The sequence below is a fragment of the Zonotrichia albicollis genome, chromosome 6 (genome assembly GCF_047830755.1).
Source record: "Zonotrichia albicollis isolate bZonAlb1 chromosome 6, bZonAlb1.hap1, whole genome shotgun sequence".
Lineage (NCBI taxonomy): Eukaryota > Metazoa > Chordata > Aves > Passeriformes > Passerellidae > Zonotrichia > Zonotrichia albicollis.
Window position 1 is genome coordinate 55,155,842 of NC_133824.1, and position 17,400 is coordinate 55,173,241.

General features: G+C 44.8%; 1 protein-coding gene across 8 annotated transcripts in view; it reads left to right on the top strand.

The window, feature by feature from the left end:
* Positions 1-17,400, top strand: part of TEAD1 (TEA domain transcription factor 1) — a 152,091-nt gene that overhangs the window by 35,897 nt on the left and 98,794 nt on the right. For 7 of the 8 annotated variants that reach the window (XM_014270624.3, XM_074543853.1, XM_014270623.3 and 4 more), the window contains one exon: positions 15,769-16,022. The exons of the other annotated variant lie outside the window; for it this stretch is intronic. In XM_014270624.3, coding sequence (XP_014126099.1) covers positions 15,875-16,022 — 148 coding nt within the window. In that variant the 5' untranslated portion in view covers positions 15,769-15,874. Of the gene's footprint in view, positions 1-15,768; positions 16,023-17,400 lie in introns of those variants that run through there. 8 annotated transcript variants of the gene reach the window in all.

Genomic DNA, 17,400 nt, shown 5'->3' on the forward strand with positions numbered 1-17,400 from the left:
CTGGAAAGAACATTTCCTAATTTTTTGCCCAAAGAACTGTTGTTTGCAGAACATACAACATGAACATGGTGGGAGAAAGATTCTAGGAAGATGTGGAAGATACAGCAATCCAGATACTCTGATTTTTTTTTTTTAGGAAAGCTTTTCACTAAATAGCAAAACACTGTGCACACAGTTTCAAGTGCCTGGGAAAGAAATCTTGAAGTTTTACTGTGAGACAGAAAAGACTGACACGATTTCTGCAGTCTGACTGAGCTTATAAAGCATGCCTGGGAAAGTCCCTCATGCAAATCATTCATAATCACATTGGTCCAATTGTAAAAGCCAAGCTCCCTGAAAACCAGAGCAACTTTGTTGGAATAGGATGTAGAAATTGAACCTTCTGTGCTTCACAATGAGTATGAAGTCACTGACAAGATCTGACACTTTCTTCACTTTGCAAGATTAAACTCATCTTTTCCAGCTGTGCATGAATGTGTCCATGGATTTGGTTTTCTCCTTTGTTTCCCACGAAATCACAGCACATGTTGAAGAGAGCTTTTGTGTGCTGCCAGGGCTGTGTGCTGCCGTAGAGATCTCCCAGGTTGGGTGAGGCTGTGGAGTCCCCAGCACTGAGACCATGCCTGTGGAGTGCTGTGTCTCTGGGGGCTGCTTGCCAACAGTGTCCTGTCAGCTGCAGAGTCACTGTGGGATGGAAGGAGCCCCTGAGGAGCAGCTCTCCGTGCCCCAGCAGCCCAGGGACAGCCATGTCCTGTGCAGCTGTCCCAGAGCTGCGGGGCTGATGCCCCGAGCCCAGCATCCTGCAGGAGCTCCATTACCTGAGAGGAGGCCAGGCTGCAAGCCAAGGTGCCCTTCCCCTGCTTGGAATATGCTGAAAGCCTGAGAAAGCCAGAGGGGAAGGTTTTTTGCCAGCTCCTGACTGATGCAGTGGAGGGTGCAGGGCAACAAGAAACCACTTGTGGCTTCCTTCATCTGCATCCCTCAGTGCTGCTGTGGAGCTCTGCTCTGAGCTCTGGAGAGAAATTCTTCTCACCCTCAGCTGCTGGAGTGGAGCTTCCCTGCCTCTGGATCCCTCCTGGGCTGCCACCACCTGCTGTGGGTGCTACAGCAGAGACAGGAGCCCCTGAAAATCTAGTTTAAATTGCATTTAGTGTGGCAGATAGAAAGCACCCTCCTTGCCTTTGAGATTTCACCCTCTTTTTCTGGTACTTTCAAGCTTGAAGCCACCAGTGCCCATATACTCATTGCCTTCTCCCTTGGCCTGCTGGAATATCTGAAATTATTTGAAGAAAGGAGCAGAAGATACAAGAATGACTTGAGGATTTTTTTCAAAATTTGCTATAAATTTGCTGTAGTAAAGTCTCAAACCATCCTCAAATCTTTCGCTTTTTACATCAATCCTGATGCTGCCTGGGAAGAGAGACCTATAATTCAAATTATTGTTCTGTCCTCCAAGGGTATAAACCTTTTATTCCCCCTTTGCACAATATCTAGAAAGGAGTGTAATCTGGACATGAAGCAGTTTCCTCCTCAGATTTCTTCTTTAGCCGATCCATGGTGGTTTCTCTGAGAGAGAATCATCAGGATCTTCAAGAGGCATTCAGAGGTTCTGCAGCCCCTGTACATCATTCTTGTGGCCTGGCTCAAGGATTTTGCTCATTAGGAAGGAGAAGTCTGATATACAGAGCATTTATTGCTGAGTTGTCTTCCTTTTTCCCCTCATATTTCAAATGGCTGTGGCATAAAGAAGTTTGCAGAATCTCCATAAAACACAGAGGCTATGTTTGACAAGACCAAATTTGAGAAGATTAATTGTGCAATTTTAAGTAAACTTTTTAAATTTTTGCAGTAGCAAAATGGTTTTCTCACCCTTTTGTGCTGCGAAATGTATCCCCAATTTGTACTATTACTCCAGAACAATAGCTGGGCTCCCTGTTTGGGCTCCACAAGAAGAAGGCTGCGTGTGAGAGCCAACCCTTCACACACACTGAGTATCTGCTCCCTGGGGAGACCTGCCCATCTTCCTGTGTGAGCCCTCATCTGTCTAAGAATAGAGAATGACCAGAAAGGGTTTGGTTCTGGTGGTATCAGACCTTTGCTCCTGTTCTGTGAGTTGTTTGTGAATTTACTAACGGGAACAAAATGATTTTGAAGCCCAGGACTCTGCTGATGCAGTCATCCCCACAGTGTGGTGCAATAAATAACCTTTCTTCCACATGGATGAGGCTGATAATTAGTAGCTTGCTAGGTACTTCTGCCTTCCTAAAACAGCTGAGTGCCCCTGTGGGAATCTGGGCTTTCCATGCCCATTTTCTGTCAGATCTGGGAAGGGATTCTGTACCTCGTGTCAGCAAATCCACTTCTTGTTCTGAATTTGGGGCTGTGAGTCCCCTGTGGCACTGGGGGGCTCCAGGGGAACGTGTGGGGTCTGGCCCTTCCTGTGCTTGAGGGTCTGTGGTTTGTGAGCAAGGGTGAGCATGGGGTTCTGCCCAGGAGGTTCTGCTTTACAGGAGGTTCTGCTTTACAGGAGGTTCTGCTCAGGAGGTTCTGATCAAGAGGGTAAAATGCCATCAGATGCATGTCCTGGGTTTACATGTGAAGTCCTTTGGTGAACAGATGTGGATTTAAATGCGTGCTTTCCTGTTTGCTTCCTGCCAAATCTCCATACAGGTGATGGTCTGTGAAGCCCCCAGTCTCCTGGGACCTGGTTTTCTGTCCTGGGAGTGGCCACTGTCACCCCGTGAATGAGACTGGCTGGGATATGCTGCAGCCTGGGCTGTGGCACATGGCTGAAGGTGCAATGGTTTCTGCCTGGTTATAAATTGTTACCTGAGTTAAGTTTCCTAATGAAAAGCAGAAGGGCTCACAATGTTTACCCTCCATCTGCTGTCATTTATAATTAGGCTGCAAACTCCTCAGAGCAAGAACTTGCTGCCCTTCTGTGCACCTACAGTGCCAAACACACTGGGGTCTTGATATTAGCTGAGCTGCCATGAATAATAAATAGAGAGTAAAAGGAGAATGTGTAAATGCATTCAGACGTGTAGTGAGGCTTTTAAGTACCATTGTTATCGCTGCAGATCTCTGTGGGGTTGGCAGCTGGGCTGCCCTGGAAGTGCAGCATCCCTGTAATTGGAGTGTGCACACCCTGCTGCTCCCCCAGAGCCCGGAGAGCCCCACCAGCACCCAGGGCATGGGTGCTCCTGAGCACAGACCAGCCACAGGCTTTGCTTCAGCCCCCCTTCTGAGAGAATTTAGCTCACTGCATGGGGATATGGCTGAAGGTTAAGTAACTTTTCAGTAATTAGTGCATAAACACAGGGCTATGGTTTCGTGCTTTGGATCCCTGTGGAGCACTAGGAAAGGGAAGCTCTGCTGGATGGGGCACAGCACCCAGCCCTCCTTCACATCTCTGCTGCTCTGGAGAGGGGAAGGAGCTGAGTGAGGCCAGGCTCCCTGGGTTTTCTGCATTATTTTACCCATTCATTTCATTTTGCTAGTCCTTGGTGTGTGCCCTTGTTCTCTGCTTCGGTCTGGTTTTCATTGTTTATTTGGATTGGTTTGCCTTTTGGATAATGTTTGTGCTACTAAGGTTCTCTGGTGCCAGGTTTAAAAGCAGCAGCACTGATTTTGAGAGTATTTGGGGCTTTATTTACGTAACTCAAGCAATTGCTGCTGATAGTGGTTAGTGCTGTAAATCCCAGAGGTGGGTAAATCTCATGGAAGAAGAGAGTTCCTGGTGTGCTGTAGTGACTGCTGATGGTGGAATCAGAACTGAGAGTTTTTAAATTTTTCTTAGTTCGAACCTCTAGCATTCAGGCTGTTCCCCCCACCCTCTGGTAAATTGTTCCCTTCAATTCTGGACATTGTATTCTTGCTCTGAGTGCTCTTTAATTTCACATTCCCAGAAAATTTGTGTTTTAGTTTGGATCAGCTGCAGGAAGAGAAGGAAAAGTGTGGAGTGAGAGCAAGAATAATTTGGTAGGCACAGCTGTGAAACAGAAATAAATCAAGGTGGCAGAAAGGTGAGCTAGAGGGGGAAAGAAAATGGAAGAGTTTGTTGCTGTAAATCCACATGGTTAGGAAACCCAACCATCAAATTGCAGCTGCAGTGTCAGAAAATTTGAATTACATTCCATTTTAGGAAGAAAAGTGTATTAATAAAACAGTGTGCAATACATGTTTCATGCACAGGAGAAATAAATCCATTTTTGAGCTCTGACTACAAATGTATTCATTGTAAAAGTAACACTCTTGTTGATCTAAAATCTCATACACTTATTTGCTGCCATATCTATCTGTGGTGCAGTGACATTGAGCCAGGAAATGCTGTTCAAAAAATAATTCACATGTGAAAAATAAGTCCTTGGCTACAAGTCATAATGTTTCTCTAGCAAGAGCCAAGCTTGCTTCTACTGTAATGTTCATCAGCATTTTTTAATGCTTTCAAATAAAATTTTAAAAATGTCATTTGAGGAAACCAACAGCTATTGTCAGGAAGAAAGCCAAAATAATTTCTTTTCTCTGGGTCATTTGCTGGCTCATTCCCTTTCTGGGTCACCCTTTTTTTGCCTGGGTCACTCTCCCCTTCTTATTTGTATTCATTTAATATTAATAATAGCAAGAATAGTCAAATGAAATATATTTGCCCAAGATTCCCAAGGATTTAACTAGCAGTAAGGTTTGAGGCTACTGGATCACAGCCTGACTGAGCTGCTCAGTGAAGAGGATGTGACAAATGGTAAAGCACAGAAAGGTTTAAAGACCCACACAGCAAATCATTGGCTGAGCAGAAGAATCAAAAGCACTCTAATGCTTTTCCTGAAGTGTTGGATTCACAGTTTAGGGTTGATGGTCAGATCTCCCATTCTGACATTTGCTTACCCTGCAAGTCCAGAAATTTGTTCTGGCTTATAGAGAGGCCGGCGCTGAAGGACTGAAAAGATTGCAGCCTGAAATTTAAAAAGAAAAAAAAGTGCAGGGTTTTAGTGGTGTTTGGTTGTGGTGAATTTAATTGTGTAATTTGAAGTCTCAGCTGTCAACATGAAGCCACGCTGAACCTATAATTCCAAACATACTGGAGAAGCCATGCTACAGGTGCTCAGTTTTCACTACAAGAAATGGCCTTAAATGAACACTTGTGAATAGATTTTAGGAAAAACAGAGGTAATTTTGAAGAGCTAGTGTGGTTGAACATAATTTAAATGTATAAATAATTGAGTTGGTCTTTTTCTGAGCTTGACTAAACATTTTGAATAGAACTGTGTGCATGCATGAGCATTAACTGTTCTTCCTAAACAGATTTTGATAGTAACCTTCAGGTACTTCATGGGACACCCAGGGCTGGAGTCAGAGCTGGGAGCCAGGAGCAGGGTCTGTGATGATTGCCCATGGAAATGGGAATGGTGAGCACAGGGGAGGAAGGGGTGCTGTGGCAGAAATGAGTGTGCTGAGAAATCACTGCTTCTGTTAAATTTGAGATTTTTAAAGTCCAGGAGGTAATTCTCTTCAGGATTAGTTCCTAGGCTTGTGCTTTTTGTTTGGTGGTGTTCTGTTTTCTGCTGCCTGTTTTCTTCTTTAGCTCCACTGGCGTCCAGTGAATTCACGATTCTAGTGGTTGCCAGCAAAGTTATTTTTGTGGAAGATTGACACCCCCTGAAGCAGGATTAAACTACAGTGAACAAGGAGTTGAAATAGGCTGGAAATATTAAGTCAGAATTTAAGACAGAAATTGCTTCCTCAACAGGCAATAACTACAAGAGAAGTACAGAATAACTGTATAACTATTATATTGAGTTTTGAAAAGGCTATAGCCTGTTATTGCAGGTTTTACTTATGTCCAGCAATTAAAGATTGCCACAGTTTGGGATTGTTTCAGTATCTCAGCAGGAAAATGTTTTCTACTACTCCCTTGCAGAAGATGCAAGTTCTGCTGCATAACAGCATCCTAAATTCTCATCTTAAAAGAGATGCAAGAAATAAGTTTTCCATTATGAGCAAAGTGCAATCCACAGATCTGTCATTATCTCTGTGAAAGAGTCATATGGGCATTAGTGAGCCAATGCATTCTCCACCTGTGGGCAGGACAGGTGGTGGAGGCAAGAGTGAGATGGAAGAAAGAAGCTGCAGTGTAGAAGTGCTCTATTAGTAATGCTCATTTCCTTGCAGAGAAGGCTTCCTCTGTAATAGACAGACAAACAACTCAGACTTAAAATTTAATTTGGTGGGTAATTTGCCCAAAACACCGCTGCTAGCAGTTGGGAAAACAAAATGAGTTAAAATACTTTTATTTGACAGTTATTGCACTTGCAAACAAAATTGTTGCTTTGATTTTTCTGTATACACAAAAACCCGAGGTGGGTTTTGCAGTGCTGGCGTGTGCTGTAGACGTGTTGTGACTGGCTCACATGGACCCCAATCCTATCTGATCTCACACGCTGCCTTCTGAAATCCCTTTCTGTTTAGAATTGGTGAGGACAAGGCCAGAAAACTGGGATTAAATCTTAGCCTTGTGGAGGGCTGTGGCACTGAGATTTCACCCCTTCAGGAGTTTTTGTTGGTTTTTTTTTGTCTTGCCGTTCTGTGTCCCATCACCAGAAAACCACAGCCTTTCCCAAAGTGAGCCTCCCAGTATTATCCCTCCTCTGTTTCCTCTAGGGCTGATAGGCAGGGCCTTTTTGCAGCCAAAACAATTGCTGATGGAGATGTGAGGAGCTTCATTAAACTTGGAGTGATTATTCATATGTATAAAATGGCTCTGTGTTGTCAGAATCAGAGCCCGGGGCTGTAGCTCAAGCAGTAACACCAAAGCAGAATAAAATGGTTTTCTCCTGGTGTTGCCTGGTACAAAACCAGCACAATCAGGTAAGCATGAGACATTCACAGGCTCTGCAGGAGCTTTAGAGGGATAGAGCTCACAGAGAGTGCTTGGTAGAGTTTCTAAGCTTGTAAAATGAATTTCAGTGGCAATTTAGCTCTTCCAACAAATGTTTGAGAAGGTCTGTGTGTGCGTGTGTGTGTTTGCACTTACACAGAGGAGTGTTTGTGTAACATCTGCAAAGCAGAGAACAAGTGGGCTCGAGGGGTAAAAGGTGCCAGCACTGGATTCCAGGGATGGCTTTGGCCAATTGGAGGTTGCAGTTTCTCCAAAATTTGCTTTTCTCCTCCTTCATAAAGGGAGAAGGGACCTTCTTCAGCTTGCAATAGGGAAAGGGTTAATTTTGTGGCTGTTTCTTGTTTAAACAAATGCACCTGAGTAAATGAATGAACCTTTTACTTTACTGTGCCTTTTTTGTACCTGTTTAACAGAATACTTAAATTATTATATAAAATATTTTTTATATAGGTGACAGTTTTATGTTACATATGCACCAGTCAGATGTTGGACCACCCTTCAAATAGCATTGGTTTTCCCTTTCCTGACTGAACTTAGATAAAGTTGTTCAAGCAGGTGGTTTTCTGTCCCTTTCCCCACCTCACTCAGAGCTGTTAGAGTGAACTCTCATGTTTTTGCAGCCATTGTGGAAAAAAACCTTTCATCCTGAAAACAAGTCATTAAAAAAAAAAAAAAAAAGGAAAGAAAAGAGAAAAATCTAAAGCTGGAGCACAAACCCAGTTAGTCATATGCCAGAAATAGAGTAAGAGAGCTATGAATGTGAAGGATTCCACCTGGTTTTGCAAATGTGTGACATGGGAACTCCAGCAAAACTAGTGAGGCTCAGGGAGTCAGGGGGAAAAATTGAGTTTCAGAGCTACATCTAGACAGAGCAACTTGCTGCCAAGTCCGTCATTTCTGTGAGCCATGGTTCATATGTGGCCCCAAAAGGAAGCTAGTAACACACCAGAGATCAAGGGTGTACCTCTTTCTGGTGTTTATAACACTTGGTAGGTGGTGTTAATTGTTCCAGTTTGCCTTTTGGGGTACAAAATGAAAATAATTGCTCTGTGATGCCTGTGGGAAGGCAGTTACAGCCAACTACAAAGAAGAGATCCTCTGTTTGCCCATGTGAAAGCCATGGACTGTATTTGCATCATTCATCTACTGCCAGCTAGATGGGAAAAGCACCAGTAGATGCAGGAGATGGGTAGTTCCAATGGTGTTGTGTTTGTGCCTGGATCCAGGTCTGGATCCCAAAGCTGTGTGTATGGAGAGGTGGACAGCACTGCAGCTGAAGAAGGGCCAGTGTCTCTTTTCTTTGGGCTTTTATGCTGTGACTGGCCATTTGTGGAGCCACTGGGCAGGCACAAAGCCTCTGTGCACTCTGAACCCTGCCTCAGCCTCCACGGGCTGACTGAACTTAAGGCATGCAAGAAATAGAATTATTGCATGTAAGCAATAGAAAATAGAGTTATTGCACCTATTTTTCTGTCCCATTTCCCAGTTCTTGTACACCAAAAAACCTTATTGTCCTGACAGTCACACATACCAGTTTTTATGGCAGCGGGATGGATCACAGTGCCCTGCCAAACACACACTCCATGTGCACGGCCCAAGCAAAGCTGTGGCTGCAGACCTTGCCCTGAGGGACCCTCTGTCACCTCTACCTATGAGTTTTGGGGCTGGGAATGTTTCTTACAGACCAGAGGCCAGCCCTTGGCCAGCCCAAGCGGTTTCACTTGCTCTGGGAGCAGAGCCCCGTGCCCCACACGGACAGACCTACCTCGGTCATGGACCATTCTCCTCAGAGCTGGATCACCGGTGCATGAGTGAAATCTTGGTAATCCCCACTGCACAGTCTGGCAGCTTTTGCCATGAAGAAGGTCCAGCTGGAGCACAGCTGGGCTGAGCAGCCCATGGTGTTGCACTGGCCGTGGATGTTGCTGCTCTTGAGCCGACCCGCTGGGTGACAGAGAGCGCGGTGACGGGAGCTGCACAGCAGCTGGGTTAGTGCAGGGACAATGGCTTCTCCTTCTGAGAGCTGCTGAATGTTTTATCCTGTCCTTTGCTTTGTGCTGGCAATTAGCAGAAGCAAGGCAGATGTGGTGCTGCTCGCTGCTCCACGTTCCACTGAGCGCTCAGAATAATCTTTGTGGGTTGGGACCACAGTGCGGTGTTGGAGCTGGGTTAAATCCCAGGAACACCCTTATAATTGACACCAGCTGGGTGTAAATGAGCACTAGCACCCAGGATCAGTGTGGCTGCCCCAGTGTCACATGGGGAAGGAGCTGTATGTGGAGCAGCTGTGACCCTAATGAGATGGGGATTCACCAGCGGTATGCTGAGATTCACCTCCCCGCTGATAACGTGGCAATCAGCAAGGACCATGGACCACAAGAGATGTGCAGCCACTTAGGAAGCACCTTGGCATGCTGGATTGCTGGTCACTAGCCCAATAACACATGGTTTGAAGCTGGAGCTGCCTGCAGAATGCAGAGCACAAAGCCTCCCGAGCCCGTGAGTGTGGTGTAGGCGCAGTCAGAATCCTGCCATTTCCCCACTGAGGAGATGAACCATTTTATTAATGGTATGAAATTAAAACTAATGGACAAGAAAACTGGGTTGGAGCTAATGACTCAACATCCTTATGACAATAATTATATCTATCAACAAAAGTGGCCTTTGGAAAAATAAATAAATGAAGCTCTCAGAGTGGTACCAAATAGACTTTTCACTTGCATAAAGAGTGCAGAGATGAAAGCTGTTTCCAAAGGGAAAAATTCCCATGTATTAGCATCAACCCACTCTTTGCTGAGTAATCTGTTTCTATAAACAAAAAAAAAAAAAAAAAAAGAAGGCAATTCAAGCAGAGTGCATTGTTTCTCTTTATAAAAAGTCCCTATAATCCTAATTTCACATTTAGGCCTATATGCTGCCTACTCTTGCTGGTGTAAGTCACCCTTTGTTCAGTAAGTTTCCTCATGGTTTGTGAAAGTACATGTGTAAATCTTCTCAGATGAGCAGGCTGCTGACTTCTGCTGAAAGAAAACCATCACTTTTCTGATGTTAAGTTGCATGTTTTTGTCATTTTACACACTACCATGGCACTGTCCTCTCTACTGCTTTTGTTTGTACCCTGAGTGTGGTAGTTGAGAAGAAGGAAGGGCATCCAAATTCACTGCATAATGGACTCACCTCAGGAAAAACCATCATGTGCCTTTCACAGGTGCTGTAGTTGGACTGATCATGTTATTCCTGCACAGATCCCAAAGACAAATCTGAAATAGGCAGCTGGCAGTTAATAAACAGCTGGAATCCCAAGCAAGAAATGGTAAATTCAGTCTTAGGACTACATAGTTGGTTTATATGAATGTTAGGAAGGACGTGGAAGCACCACTGCATGCAAGTATTTGATCACCAGAAAAGCAAAGCATCAGAATTTCTTCCTGAAGTGTTCTCACAGTCAGAGAAAACCTCTTTTTTTCATTTCAGTGGCAAATGCGAATGGCTGAATTAGTCTGACTGAGTTTTAAAGGAATGCTTTATCCTAGAAATGGGCTGCTTCTCTCTCTTGTGCTCTTTCTTCCTAGAGGAAATAATTGCTGATAAGTGGAACTTGTAACAAAAATACAGTATGAAGTAAATTTAATCTAATTATGTCACCATTGGATGCTCTGTAAATTATTTACATTTTTATTCTTTGTACTGTGCTATATCCATTCCTCATAAGAAGAAATTAGATATAAACTGCCTTAAATATAGTGTTTTCCTAAAAGTAATGCCATTTGAATGCCTTAGAGAATCATAAAAATCCATACACAGTTACACAGCTACAAAATCCACTCTGAATTTGTTTGTAAATAAAAAAGTAAGGTGTGTGACTGTTGGAGGGTCAGAACAATCCCCCAAATGCCCAGCCTTGCTGCAGCTCAAGTTCTTTGCTTCATATCCTGTCCCTGGTAGGAATGGCTAAGAGCTGCTTCTCTGCTTTGCTCTTACCTTCTCCTTATTTGAAAATTGTTATCTTCTCACATCAGACTTCTCTAAATTTAAACAGACCCAATTCCTTTCCTGGTAGGTCATGTTTTCTAGATCTGATAACTTTCTTCCTCTGGATCCTCTCCAGAGCTTTGGCGCTCCAGCTGTGGATTTGCACTGCTGAACAAAGCAGAAGGAAAATCCCATGGGACTGCAACTTTTCAGCCCTTCAGAGAAAATCTGCCATCTGCAAATTTAGAATTAGTTGGTTTGCACTCATCTGCTCATTGCCATCTTAATGTTTATAAAAAGCTTGTTGGATTCCTCGTTCCATTGTTTTTACATAGCTGAGGCTAAGAGGAGGTTGTTCATGAACTAAAAATATAATGTATTCTTAAAAATGTAATTTACCCCTTCAACACTCGCAATCTCTACCTCAAGAATTAAGATTTTTTTTCCTGAAAGACAGGTTTTAGAAGGATAGATCTGGCTGTAAGAATGATTTGGTAGCAATCTGCATCTATTTATAGTGAGAAGATCAGTGTGGATAACAACACTGGTGCTCAGTGTCAGAAACACCTGAACTTGATCCCCTTTAAGCACACACAGTTTAGAAGACTTGGGAGACATGATGGGCTTTTTCTTCAGACAGCTCACAGAATCAAGGCATGTTTTCAGTCATCCTTGAGTTCCTGCTGCAGTATCTGCAGAGCATTCATCATTTTCCAGGCTGGAGTCGTCTGATGGTACAGAGAAGGCACCTGCACACTGAAATTCAAGGAAGTAAATTATTCAAACAAACAGAAAACAAATTAACTTTTGGAAGACACTGTAAAATAAGACCCAGCTCTAGTGACTTTTGAAAGAGAGCGTTTCCATGTTAGTTCATTGTGCAGATATTGGAGGATACGAGAGTATCAAGGCCGTGGATCTGCACTTGTTGTATGCTCCTCTGAGGAGCCACTGATCTCAGGTGTTGGTGTGTGAGCAGCAGCTTTCTGGGCAAGTCCAGGTTTGCATTGCTCATAAAGTGAAAGGCATAAGAGAACGTTTTGTGTAGGCAAAGAAGCCATTCCCTTGAGGAGCAGATGCAGTTGGTTTGAGTTGAACACTTTGGTTTGATGGGCTCTGACAACAGCTAGCCTGGTTTCTCTGAGATTTTAAAGTAATTTCTCAAGTTTCTGCAGTGAGTGAACACAATGACAGTAAGTCATATCTTACAGCTCACCAAGCTGTCTTGGATGGCCTGGCTATAAAACATGTTTATAAAATCCTCTGTTGCCCCTAATGGTTTCTCTGTGATATTGTGCTGTTTGACAGGGGGACATACCTCCATCACACAGAGAAAAAGTGTCTTAATGACTTCATGAGGAAAGCAGATATATTTAGAACTGACTTAACTGCATAGAGTAGAAAGCAACTGCAAGACAGATGCATTTGGTGTGTGGCTCAAAGAGTTTTATGCACAGGGGAAGCTGTCTTGAAATGTGTAAGGCTGGTGTTAAAAGGAAAACTCTGACGAGAGACCACCTAAACTGCAGCAGTGTGCTTTAATCTTAGAATGTACAAAAAGCTGAGCCAAAATCTTTTGGGTTTGGGTTGTTGTTCGTTTTTGTGGTTTTTTTTTTTCTTCTCTATTTTTTGTGAGTTTGGGCCTTTTTTTTTTGGGTTGGTTTTCTAGGTAGTGTTGATGTGTTTTAATTTTGTTAACAGTAAGTGCAAACAGGGAATTGGATCTCTGAAAGTTAACATGATAAAAAGCAAGTACAGATCTCTTCAACTTGATCAGTCATGTGTACAATCTCTGATTTTGGCCAGGGGAGGTGGGGCTAATTGGCCTCAGGAGCTCAGCTCTTTCTCTGCTGAAGGCTGGCATTGCAAGAGTTGGAGTTTGCTAATACAAAGTAGGCTCACTTTTAAAAGTATTTTATAGTTTTAAATTGGATTGTAAATTGACATTTTTCATGTGAGATTTAGAGCTCATTAGAAATGTGCAAAAAAAGCTCATCTGTTGACAGCTTGTATTATTTTTGATAATCGTGTTGAACTCCAGCATAGCAGGTCTGAAGTTTTTCATCACAGCTGAGTCTTCAGAATTCAAGCTGAGGAGGAGGTGGAATTGCCTTTTGATACATAGAACTGAGCTGGAAATTATTAACTGAGTTAGCTCATTTTTTTTTCCTGAAGTAAGAGGGAGCCATTTAGCAGTTGTAATACAAGGTTTTTTTCCTCCTTGGCCCTCTGGCTTGATCTGCAGTGTCAGCATTCACCAAAATGGAAATTGCTCCAAATAACCTTTAATATGAGAGGTTTTCTTCCACGCCCCTATTGTAGAGATGTTCTGCAAGGAACACTTGGTTATCTTATATTTTAGAGGCTGGAATAATAGCTATGAGTGCCTCAAGATGATATCCAAGTAGGTAAAGAGGAATGGGAAGGGAGATAGCACCTAAGTGAAAATTCACCCGTAAACACAACGCAAGATATGACATGACTATCAAGTAACATTAATTACTTTAGAGCCTCACTGTGTTCCTTGTGCATTTTAATTATTATTTCAGCATAATGTAATAACAAGGGCTGGTTTGTGAGATGATAATGGGACTCGAGGCTATGACTGTGGCAGGTTTTGTAAGCAGAGGGTGGTTGAGCTGGGCAGAAGCTGCCCGTGGCTGTGCTGGGCAATGCAGGGCTCAGGGAGGGGAAGGATTTCCTGCTGGAGTCACCTTTGGAAAGCAGAGCCAGTGATGTGTCCCACCCTGTGCTGACTTCTGCTGAAGTGCTCCTTGTGGTTGGGTCATGTGAGGCCAATGAAATCTCCAGCAGCCATTTTCCCCTGCACTATTGCAATAAAACTGACCCCTCCCCCTAATTATCCCCATCAGCATTCAATTACCTCTCATTTACCAAAGATTCCCCTTCTCTGTGAAGGCTTAAGTGGATGTGATTGTTTTTGTCAGTTGTTTCCCAGTATCGCTGTGCTCATGCTTGGGTAAGTCTTGCATACAAAATTCAACTCTTCCAGGGCTTGAATCAACCCTTCAGCCTTCTGAGGATTATGAAGGATGGGGTTTCACTATTTTACCAAGGTTTACATCTCCCTTTGAGTGATGACAACTCAAAAATTTTGTGTCCTTTGGATTTCCTGGACAGTAAGTGGTGCATTTGGCCAGAGTTCTCACCCATTACATGTGTGTGGTTCCCTGTGAATCCATCTGCTCCCTCATTATCAGTTATTAAAAGGCATTTGAGACAATGATTAGCCTGGCTATTAGGGTGGGAAGGCACTAACATTTTCCTAAGCTGTGCTAAAATGTTCAAACCAATGCGAAGTCAAGCGATGCCTCTCTGTAGAGGCAGGCAAGCAGGGAAAATGGAGTTAATGGGAGCCCATTTCACACCTACTGATCCCTCTGAGCTCCGGGTAGAGCCTGGAGAAGTGGAAATACCCTGTGCTCTGGATGTCAAACTGGTCCTGTTGGTTTGTGAGAGCCTGCTCCCAGGTTCCCCAGCTGCAGCTCTGTTTTTTTGCAAGACACCTTGGCCTCCAAGGGACCGGACCGTCAGGTTTTGGTTATCTCCAGTGATTGGCTGGCTGCTGTAAATATTTCCCCTTTCAGGCAGCTCTCCAGCCCAAAGGTGTTTAGTCAGAGGTGTCATGGCCTTCCACATACACCTTCCCCTTCTTCCTCCGTGGGGTGAATGCTGTTCTGCTGCTTTTCACCTCCTGGACCCCAGTGAGAGGCATGGAGGATGGAGATCTGTGCAAGGGAAAGCCCCTCTCTTCTGCCCTAGCAGAATAAAAATCTTATGGTTTAGGGGTTTTGAGTGTTTAGCCAGGGAACTGGGTTTTTAACTGTGTTTGTAGCTCACGCATGCATGTTTGAACACTCCCATCCATTTAGAACTGTTAGAGTCACCAAACTTCTTTTTTTCACAATAAAACTGCATTATGCCTAGACATGTTGAGCCAAATCTGTTCCTGGTGTTATTTCACTGACTTCCCGAAGAATTACACCAGAGGTGAACGTGGTCTGGTATAGCAGCTTTTTTGCCTGGAGCAAGTCTTTACAGCAGAGTTGTATTTCTCTCAAAAATATAAAAGGAACTCTGACAGATCTGCAGCTCTGCTGGTGTGAGCAGGTGCAGCTATATTAAATTATTTCTTATTAAATTGATTCAGCAACTTGAAGCTTGTAATTTTTGTTCTGCTATGGTTCTGTGACAGAGACCTTTTAAATCAGGCAAAGTATATATCTTCTCTTGTAATTCCTTGCTCCGGTATTATCATTTTAAAGGTTTCTTTTTGTAAGTAGCTTGGATTCTGGTTGTGTTATTTATTTGGGTAACATCTGAAAATTAAAGCTTTTTCCAGTTAATTACATTGAGCTGTGGCATCACTGCTATAATTCCATTTAATCCACTGACATCCGGATGAATGTGAACAATAGTTTTTGCTTTTGTTTTTAGGTTCAAATGGTTTTAAGCTCTGGTGGTCACTCTGGCATAAATCAGTGTGTTCCTCTTCCAGCAGTGGCAGTATTCTGATTTCCCCCTGCCTGAGCATCTGGATTTTTATTTTAAGGGTGCCAGTCTTCAGTCAGATGCAATGTGTCTGTAGAGTTTCCCCCCACTTCAACTATTTGTGAAGAATAATCTGATTTTCTATGCCCTCATGCAATTACAAGAGAAAATGCAGTAGAGCTGCCCATCTGACAGCATTATTGCTCCACCTCAGCTCGTTTGAGGTAGCATGGTTATTAATTTTTCACTTTTTCTGGGTGCATCCCATGCTCGCCCTGCTGCCGTTACTGCTCAGCTGCTGTTCACCGTTAGCATCAGCAGCAGGCAGGAATGTTTGCCTGCAGTTCCATGCCTTTAATGCCTCTCTGGGTTGGTTGTTTGTGTTGCAGGTTTATTCCCTTGAAGACTCCAGGCTTAGGCTTGGAGACCCCAGCCATCACCATTGAGCCCAGCAGCTGGAGCGGCAGCGAGAGCCCTGCCGAGGACATTGAAAGAATGAGTGATTCTGCAGATAAACCTATTGACAACGATGCAGAAGGTGTCTGGAGCCCTGACATTGAGCAGAGCTTCCAGGAGGCTCTAGCTATCTATCCACCGTGTGGGAGGAGGAAAATCATCTTATCAGATGAAGGCAAAATGTATGGTAAGTGGTGCACATTTAGCCTTTGGAAATAATTGTTCCAACATGAGAACTGTAAAGCCCAGCTTGTTTCTACACAATGTTCCTGGTTCTGGTTTTGGTGCTTTTGGAGGAAATCTGTGAAGCTGAGAGAGCTCAGCTGAGCTGGTGCTATGTTCAGGACTGTCCAAGCCATTTCCTCTCCACTGGCATTAGGAAAGCAGTATTGATACAGAATTGTCCTATTTACCTCATATAGCGGTGTGGCCAAATGTGAATATTTAAAAGAGGCATTTAATTGTGTCGCTCCTCGGGTGCACAAAAAAACCAGGCATTTTTCTCTATTTTTCACTGAATAGTGAAGACAGGGAAGTGGGAAGTGCAGCCTGTGTAGTGGTGTGGCAGATCATGCAGTCCTGAACTGCAAAGTAATGAAGTTCTTGTTGCGTTCAGGAGCCTCCCTATGAACGAGGCAAGTTAGGGGTGCTTTTGTGTCTTTTCTCACCGGTTTTTCCCCACTTCCCTGCGTGCAAACTGCTCTCAATCAGGTGCCAACATTCGGTAAATAGCCGAGGGGTGCCGACATCTCCGTGTGACAGCTCTTGTGTGACATCTCTGTGTGACATCTCCTGACCGCTGCTCCGAGCTCTCTCTCTCGCCCCGTCCCTCCCTCGTTTCCATTTTCCAAACTCCTCCTTGGGGCCGGCAGGGCCCTTGCCCGTGTGCCCATGGCTGGGAATGGGTGGCCGTGCCCGGGGATGGGTGGCAGTGCCCAGGAGGTGGGTGACAGTGCCCGGGAAGGGCTGGCAGTGCCCCAGGATGGCTGGCAGTGCCCCAGGATGGGTGGCAGTGCCCGGAGGTGGGTGGCAGTGCACTGGGTATGGGTGGCAGTGCCTGGAGGTGGGTGGCAGTGCCCAGAGGATGGGTGGCAGTGCCTGGAGGTGGGTGGCAGTGCTCTGGGAATGGGTGGCAGTGCCCCGAGAAGGGGTGGCAGTGCCCCAGGATGGGTGGCAGTGCCCCAGGATGGGTGGCAGTGCCCTGGGAATGGGTGGCCATGCCCTGGAGGTGGGTGGCAGTTCCCCAGGGATGGGTGGCCATGCCCCAGGGATGGGTGGCATTGCCCTGGAGGTAGGTGGCAATGCCCCGAGGATGGGTGGCAGTGCTCCAGGATGGGTGGCAGTGCTCTGGGAATGGGTGGCAGTGCCCGGAGGTGGGTGACAGTGCCCGGGAAGGGGTGGCAGTGCCCCAGGATGGGTGGCAGTGCCCGGAGGTGGGTGGCAGTGCCCGGAGGTGGGTGGCAGTGCCCAGAGGATGGGTGGCAGTGCCTGGAGGTGGGTGGCAGTGCTCTGGGAATGGGTGGCAGTGCCCCGAGAAGGGGTGGCAGTGCCCTGAGAAGGGGTGG